The sequence below is a fragment of the Taudactylus pleione genome, unplaced genomic scaffold (genome assembly GCF_031769625.1).
Source record: "Taudactylus pleione unplaced genomic scaffold, aTauple2 ptg000202l, whole genome shotgun sequence".
Classification (NCBI taxonomy): domain Eukaryota; kingdom Metazoa; phylum Chordata; class Amphibia; order Anura; family Myobatrachidae; genus Taudactylus; species Taudactylus pleione.
In genome coordinates, this window is record NW_028284604.1 from 9590438 (window position 1) to 9608272 (window position 17835).

The window sequence follows — 17835 nt, forward strand, 5'->3', positions numbered from 1 at the left end:
ATCAATTACTATCATCTTAAATCTTGATTGGGTTTATTTAAGTCCATATTTAATTCAATTTACTGATTTTACAGGGTCATTTTATTTATTCTAATATGTGCAATTTGTGTAATGTAAGCATGGTTTCAGTATAACATGATAGTTATTTTTTGTATAATAATTATGCTGCTATATATTTCGCGCTGGCATAGGCACTGTGGTTGAATATCCCATAAATTAGTAGTTGTGTACCCCACATACTAATAACAGATTATCCATCAACCATTTTTACTAGAAAAATGGGTGTTCGGTAAAGATAAAGATGTAAAATCAGTATTAAAATGCTGCACAGCTGGACTGGTTGTACTGTTACTATAGTACTTGTTAGCTTTGCGTTACATCCACAAAGGGCATGTTGCAGCACACTATTAAATGCAGCAGCATATTCCTATATGTGACAATATTATCCTTTATTTATATCACCCCACAATGGGTTCACAATGCATTACAAAGTATTAGATACATGCAGCGTATACAATAACAAGGGTTGTAAGATGCAGAGGGATGCTTAAAACATGTATTGTTTCCATGAGGCATGATTCTAGAACCTCCACGAAAATCCATATTTTAACCATGCTGAGCTCAGGTGGCTGTTTAGTGCATGTAATGTATAATGATTTATCACCGGATCATCACATTTATTTTTACATTTGCCAGTATTTGTAAGATTTTGCATTGGTTATATAACCAAATTGGCCAATTGATACAAAAGAAAATAACAAGCAACCAAATATGTTTGATTAACCTGTTTGCAAGACATAGTAGATGACATATCATATACAAAATGTGTCTAGTGTATTGGAGCTGCTATGTATTTGTGTAAAGGTACACATATACTGGCGATAGCTACAGAGGCTACAGTACAAGTACAGTGTACCAAATAGTATATTGTCCTTATACTGTAGCCTCTGTGTCCTACTTCCTTCTTATGCCAAAGATCCATGCGTCTGCATGTGGAAGGCCATCCTGCCCCCTTTTTTTTTTTACATTCGCCGCCGTCATTATTGGTATTAGACTTGCACCCAGCAGATTCTGACATTATATTTGCAGTTGGGTTTGAGGTTTGTTTGAGCCAAATATATGAATACGTCAGAACTTGTGGTTAGCTGAACACAGGCTCTGTTCACTGATGTGATATTATAAACTTTCAGAAATAATGGCCCCTTTTTATAGACACATTATGATTACAGCTGTGCTGTTCTATGCATCCAGTGTACAATAACAGAAGAATGAAATGTATTTATAAGCATTGTGTGACATTGGGATGGGGAAGGAAAGGTAAACAGCTGATAAAGCCGGATACAAAAGGTGCCTCTGCTTGCTGTTGCTTTTGGATGCAACATTAATGGATTTCTTTTCAGGTGGGTAGCATATATATAACTTAGCAAATGATTCCATAGCTTGCTGCATTTCTTATCTGTGGTAGGACTTATGTAAGAGTGAGGAGGGTTATGCTGGTAATTGGGCGGAAGTTTGTGTATTTTGCATCCTTCTGGGGTCACTCTCTCACTCTGGACTGGAGGAACCCTCTAAAGCTGGGTACACACTGGCAGATATATTGGCCGATCAATTGATCGGCCAATATATCTTGTGCTCATTGACCAGTGTGTACCAGAGATATGTCTGTGCACAGCCGATGCCCAATATATCTGCAGATATATTGGGGCATCGTGCTGTGTGTACAGGCGGTTAGCCAACCTCCCGTACACTTGCAGCGGCAACCACGGGGAGGGGGGCTCAACATGTCCCCACCCAGCGGGACCTGCCCCCCTCCAACACACAGAACATAGATGATGGTTGTTCAGTGTGTATGAACAGCCATCATCTGCAGATATATCTGTTTAGTGTGTACCCAGCAGACAGGTAATGATTACTTATCAACCTGCTACATCACATTTTATTGAAGATAAAAACCTCTCCATAAAAAAACTGATGGTGTGCCTTGGCTGTTTCAGCATCTTGTTCAGTGTGTTGTTAGTGAAACAAGGTTTAAATCACTACCTTGGGGCTGGATTCAATTAGCCACGTTAATTAATGCAGGCATATAGCAGTACCCGGGCTATTCAGCTGCAGCCCGCGATAAGCCCGCAGGCTTCACTTAGCGCAGGTTTCTGTTCACCACCTACTGAGACTTGAACAGACATCTGTGGTAAGTAGGGCTTTCTGCCCTTACCGCAGCTGTCACAAATGCGTTAATTCATAGCTCTGGGCAATTAACATGGAATCTAGGGTTAAACTGCGTCAGCTTCAGACTTACTGTGAATGGAAAAGGGCTCGGCTTGTAAATGAATAGTTCTGGGCATCAAGATCCAAGGCTACAAACCCGTGGTAAGTATCGTGGCTAATTGACCATGGCCCTTAGAGAATGGGATTTTTACAGTTTATTTTTGTAACGTGGAGCACAATTTCTGATATGTACTAAACATGTTTAGAAATGACACACTTTCCTCGCAGCACTCTCCTCCTCACAGTACTCTGGATCTATATTATTGTCACTAAGGAACAAAAATTAATTTTATTTCTCTACTGCTTTCTGAACATTCTGGATATGGTGAGTCTAAATTGACTGTAATTTAACGGAAAAAAACCCCACTATTGTATAAAAATCTGAAACTTTGCAGAAAGTAAAAACTTCCATTTATATCAATTGGTCAGTTATGCAAACTTTTTCTATTTTAAAAAAACAAAACAAAATAAAACAATAGGAGGTAATATATCCTCCTTAAGCTTGATTGTTCAATCCATATGATAGTTGGATGACTAATCCTGAAAATCAGCATGTACTTCTTAAAACAGTTGAATTAACATAGAAAAGTTTTACATTTTGAATCTTGGGTTTATGGTTATAAAATGGAAAGTCTGATGGAGAACTTCCTAACTCGGCACCTGAGCGAGATTAATGAAAGTTAGGATGAATCATAAAGCTGAAATAGCTAAGGAAAGTATGTTCTCTCTATAATGCAGTGACATTACTAGTCATTCACATACATAACCCAAATTACTTACATTACTTAAGAAACTGTAGCTTACTCAGGGAGCTTTGGCCCTCTTACCTTGACTCCCATTCTCCATTCTATAGTGCTGTAAAATATACATTCCTGCTAAACAGCTTTCAAAACATGTTTGTTTCAGTAAAAGGATAGGCTGTGCTCTTATTTCTTTTTTTTTTTCTTCCAGTAAAAGGATTTACTCAAAGATGCGTAGTTCCGGCACATTTTTTATTGATATAATTTAAAGTTCTTGCTTCGGTAGCTCCAGAAACACAAAAGAAATCGGTGGAGTCTTTTTTGAAATTAATAAAATAAGTGTCTGAGGACTTGTCTAGCATGTGGAAGCTACTATACATCTGATATCAATTCTTAACTTTCAGTGAATATCTGCACCTTTTTTTATGGGTTCTGGAATCTTTCATAGATAAAAAAAAAAAGCACTGAGGATAGGACATATTATACAATGGCCAATGCCAGCATTCCCAATCTTTTCCCAGTGACTCCTCAATGGTGAATGAATTTACATAATTGTTGCCCCAGCTCTGTGAACTGTGGTATGTACAGATATGGAATGCTGTGTTGTAGGATGGTTAAGTCATAGCTGAACTCTGAGATTGTACCCTATGTACACAAAGTGATAGGATAATTACAGAAAATAGAGCAATGAGATTTTATTGACGTCAGTACTTTGTAGGGGCAAACTGACCACAAGTTCCTGGACAACAGCAGGTGGTATGTTTTTCCATTCCATCTTAAGTACAGTGACCAATTGTGACACTGAAGGAGGTCAAATCGTCCTAGAACACACCTGTCGCTCCAAATCGTCCCAGAGCTTTTCAATGGGGTTAAGATCTGGACTCTGAGCTGGCCAGTCCACCCGGGTTATCACATTTTCTGTATACCTGTCCATCATCGTCCTGGAAACATGACAGGTGCCATTGACATCCTGATAAAAACATTCATTGCATGGACCTCCCTACGAAGTGTTCATGTTGAAACCGCCACATAAGACCTGCTCACATTTGCGACTTACACCTGCCGCACTTGGAGAGGTGAAACTCAGAAGGGAAGGACCATATAAAAGCATGCAGAGTACATTACAGGCATGTTTACGCAAATAAACCTACAGTAATACAGACTTGCACAAACATTAGGAGGCATAGCTTTCACTGATGATGATGATCAGAGCCGTAACTAGACTTTTTGGTGCCCTGTGCCAGAAAGAGCATTGGCGCCCCCACAATTTTTCAAAGGGTCATAACGCACCAAAAAAAGGGGGAATTGCCTCATGGGGAAGGGCCAGGGAAGAGATAGGGAAGGCCAGGACATGCTGGGGATAATAGAAGAGGAAGCTACAAGTGAGAATGATATTAAACAGAAAATTGACAGGCCCAAAAAGCACCCCCTGACCTGCGGTGCCCCGTGCCATGGCACCAGCCGCACTACCCTAGTTATGGCCCTAGTGATGATGACTTATCATAAACCAGGTGCATATACTGCCGACACAGAATATCTCGATATGTTTGCAGCTCTGCATATGGTGAAAATGAGCTATTTTGGAGTGGTACTTATTTTGTTTGGTTTAATTTATATTCCGCTCTATTTACAACTCTGCATGATTTGCGTAGAGTATAGCATTACTGCCTCACAGCACTGAGGTCTTGGGTTCGATTCCTACCAAGGCCCTAACAGTGTGGAGTTTGTATGGTCTCCCTGTGCTTGTGAGTGTTTTCGTACTCCATTTCCCCCCCTCACTCCAAACTTTACTGGTAGTTAATTGGGTTCTAATAAAACAATATTCCTTGGGGTAAATTTACTAAAGTGAGAGTTTTTAGAAGTGGAGATGTTGCCCATAGCAACCAATCAGATTCTACTTAACATTTAACTAGCACCTTCTAGAAGATAATAACTAGAATCTGATTAGTTGCTATGGGGAAAATCTCCATTTCTAAAAACTCTCACATTAGTAAATTTACCCCATAATGTATACATGTAGCAGGGAATTTAGTTTGTAAGCTCCACCTGGAAGCACTGCAGAGTATGTGTGCTCTGTATGAAAAATAAATAACTAAATAATAAATATTAAAGGTATGTAAGCATGATAATTATTTTTACTAGTCGATGCTGAAATAACAAAAAGAATAGATTATCCCTACTCGAGGAAATAGGCGTGAAACAACATCTCTCAAAACACAAAGGAGTATTTGCTAAAATTATTCAAAGGTGCAAATCTGCACTAAAACCTTAGTAACCAATCAGCACTTAGCTTTTATTGGCCTATGGCAAGTTTGGAGTGAAAGCAAATGTTGGATTGGTCGTTTTAGTTTTAGTGCTGATTTTCATATTTCAGCGATGCTCATAAATGTTAGTGCATTTGCAATGTTGGTCACTTGCCTATGCTTGTTCACCTCTAATAGACCACACAAAATTACCTCTATCACTCCTTGTCTTTCAAGCTCAATTGTTCATAAAACCATCAGAATTAAATGTATGAATAAAAAAAGATAAAATGTTGCCTGTAATTATATAAATGTGGCAATTGTGTTAAAGACATTTTTCGCATAGAAAAAGCAATTACAAATGTAAATTATGAACTCACCTAGACATTTAAATATAACTTAAAATATTTAATGAAAGTGGTAAAGATGAAATACATTCTACAATATAATAAATGAAGCACTCACAGTTCTATGAACCATTATTTGTATTGCAACATCATTAAGTAGAAATGCATTGCTTAAATGAGAAAATAAAATTGTAACAAATATGGTGATCGGCAATCTAGATTTAATGTAGACAATTAAGCATTGCAGAGTATACATAATTGTTTTTACACACACATGCACACACACACAAAGAACAACAATGTATGTTCAGTATCTCTTGAAAGAAAGTATAATTCTTTTTATGACATTTTGCACAAGGTGAGGCATCCATCTTGGACACGCTCAGTTGCTGTCCTATGTAGTCTGTCACATCAGTTCCTGCCTCATTGGAGCGCACAGTCTAATTTCACTAACACACATACTGTACACACAGTTACATTTTGTCAGAATCCAGGTTTTGCGCTGTAGGAGGAAAACAAGATACCCAGAAGCCACCCACGCAAAGATATACAAACTCCACATACGGTAACTAGGGCAGGGCTGCCAGGACTCGTACCCTGGGCACAGTGGGACCGGCGGTGCGGAGGTGGCGCCACCGGCTACAGTACAGGTCCACCCTAATCAGTCAGTGTAGTGCGGGCCACAATGAGTGCGGTCCGCACTACACAGTAACACACACCTAGCTGTCGGCGCTGGGTAGTACACTCATACCACCCGGTGGCGATGTGTGTGTTTCAGCAGCCAATGAGAGTCAGACAGACTTTCATTGGCTGCTGCGCCCACTGCCAGACCCGGGCAGGAGCTCACTCATGAGCTCCGTCTTCCGGCTCCAGCAGTGGGCGATGGGAGAGACGTTATGACGTCTCTCCCATAGTACCGAGCAGGAGCACAGAGGAGCAGACAACGGTGGGTGCGGCAGGAGCGGGGATTCAGGTAAGTCAGTGTTTTGTGTATATATGTCTGTGTGTGTGCTATGCACTACTGGCTGGGGGCACTGTATCACTACTGGGGGCACTGAATATTGAGGACCTTTATGGGGGTCACCGTATAAGAGGCACTGCATAGGGAGGATCACTACTGGGGGCCTGAATAAGGGGGACCACTACTGGGGGCACTGTATAAGGGGCACTACTGGGGGCCTGCATAAGTATGACCACTACTGGGGACCCTGTATAAGGGACACTACTGGGGGCCTGCATAAGGGGGACCACTATTGGAGATTCTGTATAAGGGGCACTACTGGGGGCCTGCATAAGATGGACCACTACTGGGTGCAATGCATACTGGGGGTACTGTATAAGGGGCAGTACTGGGGCCTGCATAGGGGAGGACAGTATAAGGGTGCCCTACTGGGGGCACAGTATAAGGGGCACAGTATAAGGGTGCACTACTGGAGGCACTGTATAAAGGGCACTGTATAAGGGTGCACTACTGGGGGCACTGTATAAAGGGCATTACTACATGGGGCACTGCTACTGGGAACGTTGCATAAGGGGCACTATTACAGTGGGCATTGCAAGAGGGGCACTACTACTCGTGCCATTAAGGTGCATATGGAATGGAAAGGAATGTTCCCAGAGTGACGAGACAGGGGTGTGTGTCATGACACGCCTAATTTTTCAGCGGCAACGCCCCCTTGTGGCATGTGCCCAGGCCCATTTTCCAGTGCGCATACATAGGGGGAGCGGGGGGTGCGGCTCCATATTTCATCTTGCCCTGGGCTCCAGATACCCTAGTTATGCCACTGTCCACATAGATAGCACACTGAATCAATTCAAACACAGGAACTAAGTGCTGGCGATGGGAAGCTGCAATGCTAAGAACTACGCTAAACCTGCCCAAGACAAAAGACTTATGCAGTCGCACACAGATATGTGTGTCATGTATCAAACAATAAGTGCAGCTTCTCTCTGTGTCTTGGTTGTATTTTCATCCAAAACAGACGCTCGGCACAAGCAAAGTAGCCTGAGACATCTGTATGTTGATATATTTCTAATTTTACATATTTTGTCTATATTAAACTATTGCATTTAGATACATTTGTAACTGTAATTAAACCGCCTTTTTCATACAAAGCTGTGAATTATATAATACACCTGTATTTTCGTAACAAGATGATAAAACTCACCCACTGTACAGGATTCACTGACTGTGGTGCTATATATAAGGTGAAGAATACTAAGGGAACAAGGGAACCCATGATCGCAACCCTATCCACCCGTCGATAGCACCATCCAAACCTGGTTATAGGACACAAGGCAGGCGCCTGCAGAGTGTCTTATTGGTGTACAAGGTCACACTACACTATGCAGTGCACCTAGCAAAATTTTCTCTACAAGCACTTTAAGACAACCCCATAATTCATTTCATAATTCCCTTTTTTTTTATATAAAATACTGTTCGTTCAATCCATATTTATATCATGAGAGAGACGGGATATGGACTGAATTGTTCCCTGTCTTACATTTGTGATTAGTGCTGCAGACCCGCATTTGGGCAGCTTCTTAAACAGTTGATATTATATATTGGTCTCAGGGGCGTGCTGTGGGAGTGTCAAAGACGTGTCCGTCATTGCTGCTGTATTCCCAAACGCAGAGCAGCACCTTGTAGCTTAATTTTACAGTTTTTAAATTGTGTTTTAGGCGTTCAAGATAAATTTTTGGGCCTCCCTCATCACAGCGCAACTGGAGGCAGTGACCTTGACGTGATTTACATCATGTTGACCCTGTCCTCTTCACTAGGGAAGTGGGCAGGATTCGGAAGGGTTTTCCTCCTCTGCTGGGAGTCCAGCTGAATTCCCCAATATATGTGAGGATCCTGTGCAATCTGTGAGAATAGGCAAATAAGATTTAGGTGGTGCTATAATGAGGCTGGAGGCATTGATGCAGTCATACCACCCAGGAAATCTAGAACAGGATAAAATGAGCCCCAGCCATCAAACTACCCCATTTAGCCTTGTCCACTTCCCTGCCTTCACATTAATAGCCACCTACACGCATTTTTGCCAACTCTTGCGGAATGTCCCTAATGACTTTCAGAATAGCTGGAGATTCTCCTGGATCCCACCCATGTTTGAAGCATGGCATGGCATGGTGCAGCTAGGGATTGTATGTCCTGTCATCATGTCCCCTGCACTTGTACCTTTGACCTCCCCTCCAGGATCTCCCAGAAATATAATTTGCCTATGCATCAAGTATGCTTATATGCATCTAGAACTCTATGGGAACAATGACATGACAAATAATACCTGCCATCATAGAGGTACATTAAAAAATACCCATCACCCTTCACTGCAGATACTTGTATATACAGTCAGGTGCATAAATATTGGGACATTGACAGAACTTTCATATTTTGGCCTCTATTCACCACCACAATGGCTTTGAAATGAAACAAACAAGATGTGCTTTAACTGCAGACTTTCAGATTTCATTTGAGGGTAATTACATCCAAATCAGGTGAACGGTGTAGGAATTACAACGGTTTCTATATGTGCCTCCCACTTTTTAAGGGGCCAAAAATCATGGGACTATCAACTCAAAAGCTATTTCATGGACAGGTGTGGGCTATTCCCTCGTTATTTCATTATCAATTAAGCAGGTAAAAGGTCTGGAGTTGATTCTAGGTGTGACATTTGCATTAACATAGATGACATCTGTTACTAAAATTCTTGACAGTCAATGAAAGCCTATCTGTCAGTAAATCTAGGTACACACTTTCGTTCACTTTTACTTTCTATTTCACTTACGTTTGAAGTCCCGATGAATGTGATGATGACTACGCTGATGCCATAATTAGCCTAATAGGCTTAATAAAAGGTCTGTATTAACAGAACTTAAACATATTACAGGATGAGAACTGGAAACATCACATTACCATTCTCTACAGTAGTGCTGCTGAGTATAGAATACGTTCTGTTAACTCCCCCATCATAAGTTTGAACGGAAGAAAAGCTTGGGCTTGTTGTATTATAAGTGCGGTGACAGCACTGCAAGCATCGTATTTGCTGGACCAAAGATTAGCTGCAGAGGTGAGACACCTTTTCTCATATGCCTTTGATACAGGAGATTCGTGAGAACAATATTGATTACTTTAGGAATTTCCTGCGTGTGGAAGACTGTTGCTTTATCATTGGACCGAATGGTTGAAAGTGCGCACACACAACGTTTTGAGCCTGATGCAGAGATGGACACTATTGCACATCCGCTGCGTCATTGTATGCAGCAGCTAAGCTATTATATGCAAAAGCAGCAGACGGCACCTGTAGTAGAAAGACCTCCACCAAAGGCTTTTGTGGTCCACTGCTACGTCCGTAGAAATAGTATGTGTAAACATCGGCCATCAGAGTAATGGGGCCTATCCAATAGCAGATCTTTCTCTACAATGAAAGACAAAAGATTTATCCCTTGAAAATTCTTGGGGCTGCGGTGACAGATATCTATGTACATGACAGATTTTTGCGAACGACGAACGATATTGCATGACATCATTCAGGGAGTGGATTTTTTTAATGTTTCTATTAATTTTCATTAAAAATAACGTTCGTCGTTTACTGCTTATAAACTGACAGATATTTCTAATATTTGTCACCGATAAGCGATAATTGACCAACATGTTGGAGAGACGAAAGACACAATTTGTCGGCCGCGGGAGGGCGCATCTGACATCGTTCAGGGCCTATCCATGACAGATAAATTTAATGACTGAACGATATATCATTCATCGTTCAAATTTATCTGCTAATAGATAGGCCCCTGGACACTCAGGATAGCCAGTGTTTTCACACTGCTGGGGTCAGTGAAGCTGCGTTGGAAAACACAGACCCTAGCCTTGGCATGCCTACAAAATGGGGCTGACGTGCCCCCATTGTTTAAAACACGGCCAGTTGCCGCTCCCTTCCTGTCCCAAAACGGCTGCAGACTGTCACTTACCTGACGTCTGCAGACGCACCGTGTCTGACGCAGAACCCAATCTGCACAAGCGCAGTACGAGTCCTGCATATGCACAGTGCAACAAACATTGGAGATGTATGTAAACTATCGGGTTTGTGTACATCTCTGAATTAGGCCCTTAGTCCCATATTGTACCGAATCAAATGAAAATTAAACTGCATGTAAAACTTGATATTTCGATGCGATAACACATGATAGAAAGTGCGTACACACTCTTAAGATATCGCATGAGCGGGTGTAGAATCTAAAGAACAGCCTGACGATTGTATAGGTGTGTACCCAGCTTAAGGGCAGTAGACAACCACTGACAGTAATAAATAACAAATAATATTCCTCGTAAGCTTTTATTTTGCTATACATTCTAATAGATTTATTTTTCATCCGTGAACAACATAAATAATATGTCAGTAAAAATATTGATTGTCATTAAACATGTGTACAAGATTGTTAATAAATATATTCTCAAGGGTTAGGATTCGGGCATTAAGTTATTACATTCTCTCTTTCTGTGACTCATTTTCCTAACATAACAATGGCGGCATTCTACTTATAATACCAATATTATAATATAAAGCATACCTATAATAAGAATGGCATAATACAAAGCATACTTAAAATGTAAAGCATGTAATTGTTCTTTTGATGGAGTATTTTCTACTTATTTCAGATACCATGACCAACAGGATGTTACTAGCAACTTTCTTGGAGCCATGTGGTTAATTTCAATTACTTTTCTGTCGATTGGATATGGTGACATGGTACCAAACACATACTGTGGGAAAGGAGTGTGTTTACTTACTGGAATTATGGTAAGAAGATATTTGAATGCAATAACTTGTACAGCACTGAAGCATGACTTAGTAGGATTAGTTCTTCTGTGCTGCCGTAGATTTGCCCATTGCATTATGCAACTGAAAACACAAAAAGTACCCCAAAGACATAATGTGACACTGTAATCTGTTACGTCCTTTCCCATAGATGCATACCATTTAGCACTATGTAGCCCTTAGGTTTGAATTCATGGACATCACAACTTCAGATGTTTATTTTATATATCTGGAAACGGGTTGGTTACAGAATGCCAGCGCCCGGGATCCCGGTGGTCAAAATCCTGACGCCGGCATCCTGACCAGGTTACAACGCCGACACCTAAAGGTAAGTACTAACCTAACCCTCCATCCTTGGTGCCTAAACCTAACCTCCCCCTCTAATGCCTAAACCAAACCCTCAGCACAGCCGACGCGATATCTCTGTGAACGACGTCGTACAAAGACATATCGCTGGTACACACTGGGCGACGGGCACCAGATATATTGACAGATCAATTGATCGGCCAATATATCAGTCAGCTGCCTCGGTAACTATTAATTGATAAATACCAGAAAATTTGATTTTCATTTACTGTGACCCCTAAAGGATTATGTTAGGAAATAAACCTGTGTTTAGGGGAATTGCTATTTACTATTTTCTACTTCAGGGTCCATAGGGTATCCACAGGATACCTTGGAGTATAGGTGTGACGTCAGTCGCAGGGCACCAAAGAGTTAAGCTTTCAGCCTCCCAGGATGCACTAGGTCCCCCTCCTATACCCCGCCCCCGGGCCAAGGCACCTCAGTTTAGTTTGGTGCCCGGCCGGCGTCGGGTGCACCTGTCGGAGTGGGGGCTAGAAGAGCCCCTGAAGCTTTCTTCAGTGCAGCTGTGGCTGCACATCTGGATGTACAGCATGGACAGTCAGTCCTGACGTCCATGCTGTCTTCCCTACACCCCCGCCGGTACCAGAACGCCGGTACCGATCCGGGGATGCTGGTGAGCATCTGGGGTCACAGCTAGCGGTGACCCCAGATGTTCCGGACCATGGCCGGATCCAAGGGGGACAAAGGTAAGCAGCGGGGTCCCGCGGTGGGTCCCCGCTGGTCACATGGTCCTAAGTCCCCAGGCAGGGGGCTCCCTGGGGACTGGCTGCAGCGTGGAGCCAGGTACTGAACCTGCGCTTTCCACTACCCCCTGGGACAGCGGACCGCAGCAGAGCGGTAGCGCTGCGGCGTCCCAGGGGTTAAATGCATGCCAGGGGAGCGCGCCTTCCCTGTCTCACAGCCGGCGCCTCCCCCGCTGCACACAGCCCTCTCTGCACTGTGCTGACTGGCCCTGTGTCAGCGCTCCTCCCCCAGGCCAGCTTCTCTCTGCTCCTCGGCGGCCATCTTCTCTGCAACGCATGGTGAACGCTGCTGGAAGTCTGGAAGGAAGCATCGTGGTCTGGGTCCCCCCGCATACCTCTCCTCCGCTGTGGCTCAGGTCTGTGTATGCAGCGCTGTGTCCTACCAGGCCCTGTGTCTGTGTAGTTGAGTGATCAGCGCTGTTAGTGCAGGAATTGTTATTTCTCTGCATTGTATGTGACTGTGCTAGCGCTGCCTGTAACTTTTCTTCTCTAAACTGTCAGCTTTATTACTGTCCCTGTTCTTTCTGCTAAAGCCCTTGCGGTGCGGTGCTGCAGGGTGGTCTCTCGCCTATTTAATACTTAATTGGTGAGAGAGGTCACATACGTGGTGCCATCATGTCTGAAAGTGATTTTCCCCTCCGGCTACAGTGTACCACGTGCAAAGTACCGTTAGCGGAGGGGGAGGGTAGCGCGGAGGGCCTTTGCCAGCAGTGTTTGTCCATGGCGCGGCCTATTACGGTTACAGCACCGGTACAGGAGCCGCCCTGGGCTTGTTTCGCTCAGGCGTTAACAGCTTTAGTGGGCCAGTTAGCTCCGCAGCCCGCGTTTACTCCGATGGGTTTGTCCCAGCAGTCTGTGGTGTCGTCACCCATGCAGGGGTTCCCACGACAATTGGTGGTACCCCACAGTCTCCCTATTTCCCCGCTCCCGGGTTCTCAGGAGCCAGCGTGGGTTAACTCCCTGACGAGTTCTGTACAGCACTTGTCGGATGTGTTGCAAGGGGAGTCTGTGATGCGGCCTCATAAAAGGCCGGTGGCGTCTCTGTCCGCTCCTTATGAGGATGACGAAGGGACGTCTGATGATGGGGAGATTCTGGATCCTTACGATCAGGAACCTCTCCATACTAAGGACGCTGATGCTAAGTCCAAAGTATATCTTCCTGGACTTATTCGGGCGGTCCGCACCGCCTTGGTGATTGAGGACGAAGTTCCCCCAGCGGCTAAATCTAAGTATGCCTTTTTCAAAGATGTGAAGGGCGATGCCACAGTCTTTCCTCTTTCGGGTCAGTTGGTGGACCATTTAGAGGAGGCGTGGAAACAACCTGGCAAAAGATACCAGCCGCAGAGACGCCTGGCGGTGGCTTATCCGTTCGCGGATAATTATTTTGCTAAGTGGGAATCCCCTCCACAGGTGGATTCTCACGTGACCCGTCTTGTCCGTAGTGCCACATTGCCGATGCCATCCATGTCCTCCCTTAAGGATGCTATGGACCGCAAGGTAGAAATCTGCCTGAAGTCCGCTTATTCCCTTGCAGGGGGGGCAGCACGGCCGGCTATGGCCATTTGCTGGGTTGCCAGAGCGATGGAGCGCTGGGCGGATTCATTAGAGGCTTCTTTTGAATCCGACTGTCCGGCTGAACAGGCGGAGTTGATTGGCAATCTCCGTGATTCGGCCACCTACATCAACGAGGCGGCTCTAGACATTAGTACTCTGGTGTCTAGAATTTCTTCAGCAGCGGTAGCTGCTCGTCGCACCTTGTGGCTGCGATCCTGGAAGGCGGACGCAGATTCCAAGAAAGGTCTGGAAGCGTTGCCGTTTACCAGAGAAGTTCTCTTCGGTCCGGATCTGGATAAGATTGTGGCCACGCTGGCGGCAGCCAAATCTGCTTGTCTTCCGTTGGCCGCTGCTCCTTCTGGTTCTGGACCATCGTCCTTTCGGTCATCTAGGGCCCAGGGCAGGCCCAAACCACAGTCGTTTCCTCGACAGGCTGGCCCTAAGAAATCGGTCAAGCCCCGGAAACAGGCATGGAGTACCAGACGTCCGGCCCCCAAGCCAGATGACAAGCCTGCGGCCTGACGGTCCGGGTCTCCCCTTGGGGGATCCCAGGGTGGGAGGCCGCCTGCTGCAGTTCTCCCGGTGTTGGTCGTTTACTACGACAGACACTTGGGTTCTGGAGGTGGTCTCCCACGGGTACGCCCTCTCCTTCCGGCACAGACCCCCGGCTCGATTCTTCACCACGGGTCTACCATCAGACCGGAACAAGGCTACGGAGCTGCGAAAGGTATTGCACACTATGCTCCAGGCTGGAGTTATAGTGTCTGTTCCATTCTCCCAGAGGGGCCAGGGTTTCTATTCAAATCTATTTTTGGTACAGAAACCCAATGGGTCCTATCGTCCGATTCTCAACCTCAAAGCACTCAAGTCTTTGCGGGTCCCGAAGTTTCGGATGGAGACCCTACGGTCCATCATTCTGGCGCTGGAACCTGGGGACTACATGGTGTCATTGGACATACAGGACGCTTACCTGCATGTCCCTATTCTTTTGCGCCATCAAGAGTTCCTTCGGTTTGCAATCCGCAGCGACCACTTCCAGTTTCGGGCGTTACCTTTTGGCCTGGCGACAGCACCACGTGTTTTCACCAAGGTGATGGCGGTCATGGCGGCTTCTCTGCGGCTGCAGGGAGTCCGCATGTTGCCGTACTTGGACGACCTGTTATTGGTGGCAGGATCTCCAGAGCTCCTGTTACACCACTTGGACCTGACCATTGCACTGCTGCAACGGCACGGCTGGCTAATCAACTGGCAGAAGTCCACTCTAATCCCGTCTCGGAGGATTCTGCATCTTGGAGCCTTATTGGACTCGGGACAGCAAAGGATCTTCGTGACGGAGGACAAGATCTCTGCTTTACAGTCAAGGGTGCGCAGTTGTCTGCACAGCCGCCGGGTGTCCTTACACTCGGCGATGAGGTTACTGGGCTCCATGGTGTCGGTGTTCGACATGGTGGAATACGCCCAGTTTCACTCCAGACTTCTGCAGCACCTGTCCAAGTGGAACGGGCTGCCTCAGTCTCTGAAGTTCCAGACGATTGTGCTCACCCCGGAGGTTCGCCTGTCCCTTGCGTGGTGGTTAAAGACGACCCACCTCAACAAGGGACGTCCGTTCTGGGTTCCAAATTGGGTCCTGTTGACAACGGACGCCAGTCTTCGGGGCTGGGGAGCAGTTTCGGGTCCACACTTGTTCCAGGGCAGGTGGACGCCGACAGAAGCGGAGCTTCCAATAAATATCTTGGAACTCCGTGCGGTCTTCAATGCTCTCCTGCAGGCACAGCGGTTTCTCCAGGGTCACCCGGTGCAGGTCCAGTCGGACAACGCTACCACCGTGGCCTACATAAACAGGCAAGGAGGAACTCGCAGTCGGGCGGCTCTCGTAGAGGTCTCTCGGATCCTGGTTTGGGCGGAGCGCAATCTTCCGGCCATATCAGCGGTCTTCATCCCAGGAGTGCTAAATTGGGAGGCGGACTTTCTAAGTCGCCAGGACGTTCATCCAGGGGAATGGTCCCTGCACCCGGACGTTTTTCAACTACTGGTGGACAGGTGGGGTCTTCCAGAAATCGACCTCATGGCGTCCCGGCACAACAACAAGTTGCTGGTGTACGGGTCTCGCACAAGAGACGAAGGGGCGTCTCTGGTGGATGCTCTGTCCGTCCGGTGGACGTTCGGGTTCGCATACCTGTTCCCTCCGGTCTCCCTTCTTCCACGGGTATTCCGGAAATTCAAACAGGAAGGAGGGACGCTCCTGTTGATAGCTCCCGCGTGGCCCAGACGGCACTGGTTCTCAGACCTTCAGGGTCTGTCCGTGGACAGTCCTCTGCGGTTGCCGCTACGACCGGACCTTCTGTCTCAGGGTCCTTGTCTTCACCCGGACCTGACTCGGCTGTCTTTGACGGCGTGGCTGTTGAGACGGCCATGCTGAGGTCCCGGGGGTTTTCCAGCTCTGTGGTGCATACCATGTTACGAGCTCGGAAACCGTCTTCCGCGAGGATATACCATCGCGTGTGGCATACGTTCTTCCAGTGGTGTCGACCGAGAGGTTATGCACCGCGGGAGTTTCGTCTGACTCGGATTCTCGCCTTCCTGCAAGCGGGACTAGATCATGGGCTTCGCCTTGCTTCTTTGAAGGTACAGGTTTCGGCCCTATCTGTCTGGTTTCACCGTAGGATTGCTACAATCCCGGATGTGCGCACCTTTATGCAAGGTGTTCTCCGTATTCAGCCGCCCTTTGTTCCACCTGTGGCGCCTTGGGATTTGGCTGTGGTCCTGAGGGCTCTCCAAGGACCGCCGTTTGAACCACTGGGCTCAGTGGATATTAAATGGTTAACAGCTAAGACTGTTTTCCTTCTGGCCATTGCTTCGGCCAGACGTGTTTCTGAGTTAGGGGCTCTTTCTTGTAGACCCCCTTTCTTGGTTTTTCATGGGAACAGGGCAGTGCTCCGCACTCGGCCCGAGTTTCTTCCCAAAGTTGTTTCCCAGTTTCATGTTAACGAGGAAATAGTTGTTCCGGCCTTTAACTCACCGGGTCTTTCCGTGGGTGAGGCCTCTTTGGATGTTGTGCGGGCCTTAAGGACTTATGTTGACCGCACTTCTTCGTTTAGGAAGTCGGACGCTTTTTGTCCTCTATGGCTTCCGTAAAAAGGGTTGGCCTGCTTCAAAGCAAACTTTGGCAGCCTGGATCCGTATGGCTATTTCTGAAGCTTATCTTCATGAAGGCCTACCGGTCCCTCCTTCTCTGAAGGCTCATTCCACTAGGTCTGTGGGTCCTTCGTGGGCAGCTCGACGTGGTGCCTCGGCAGTTCAGATCTGCAAGGCTGCTACGTGGTCTTCTGTCCATACCTTCGTGAGGTATTACAGGTTTGACACCTTCGCCTCTCAGGATGCTTCCTTCGGGCGGCGGATTCTCCTTTCTGCACAGGAGCGTCCCCACCCTTAAAGGATACTGCTTTGGGACATCCCCAAGGTATCCTGTGGATACCCTATGGACCCTGAAGTAGAAAATATGAGATATGGTAAGAACTTACCCTTGTTATCTCTATTTCTACGAAGTCCATAGGGTTCCACAGGACTCCCGCCCTGTCGCACCTGTGCTGCAGATGGGCTTTGCTCTGGTCACCGGTTTTTCCGTCTCCCTCTGGTGAGAATGTGATTCTTGTATGTGTCCAGATCTTTGTTCTCTCTCTTCCTTCTCCTCCTCCGGCCTATGGCTTGGTAACTAACTGAGGTGCCTTGGCCCAGGGGCGGGGTATAGGAGGGGGACC

The 17835-nt window shown here is 46.0% G+C and overlaps 1 protein-coding gene across 2 annotated transcripts in view; it reads left to right on the forward strand.

Moving 5' to 3' along the window:
* Window positions 1-17835, forward strand: part of KCNN2 (potassium calcium-activated channel subfamily N member 2) — a 193843-nt gene that overhangs the window by 107298 nt on the left and 68710 nt on the right. For both annotated transcript variants that reach the window (XM_088477692.1, XM_088477693.1), the window contains exon 4: window positions 11255-11396. In XM_088477692.1, coding sequence (XP_088333818.1) covers window positions 11255-11396 — 142 coding nt within the window. The remainder of the gene's footprint in view (window positions 1-11254; window positions 11397-17835) is intronic.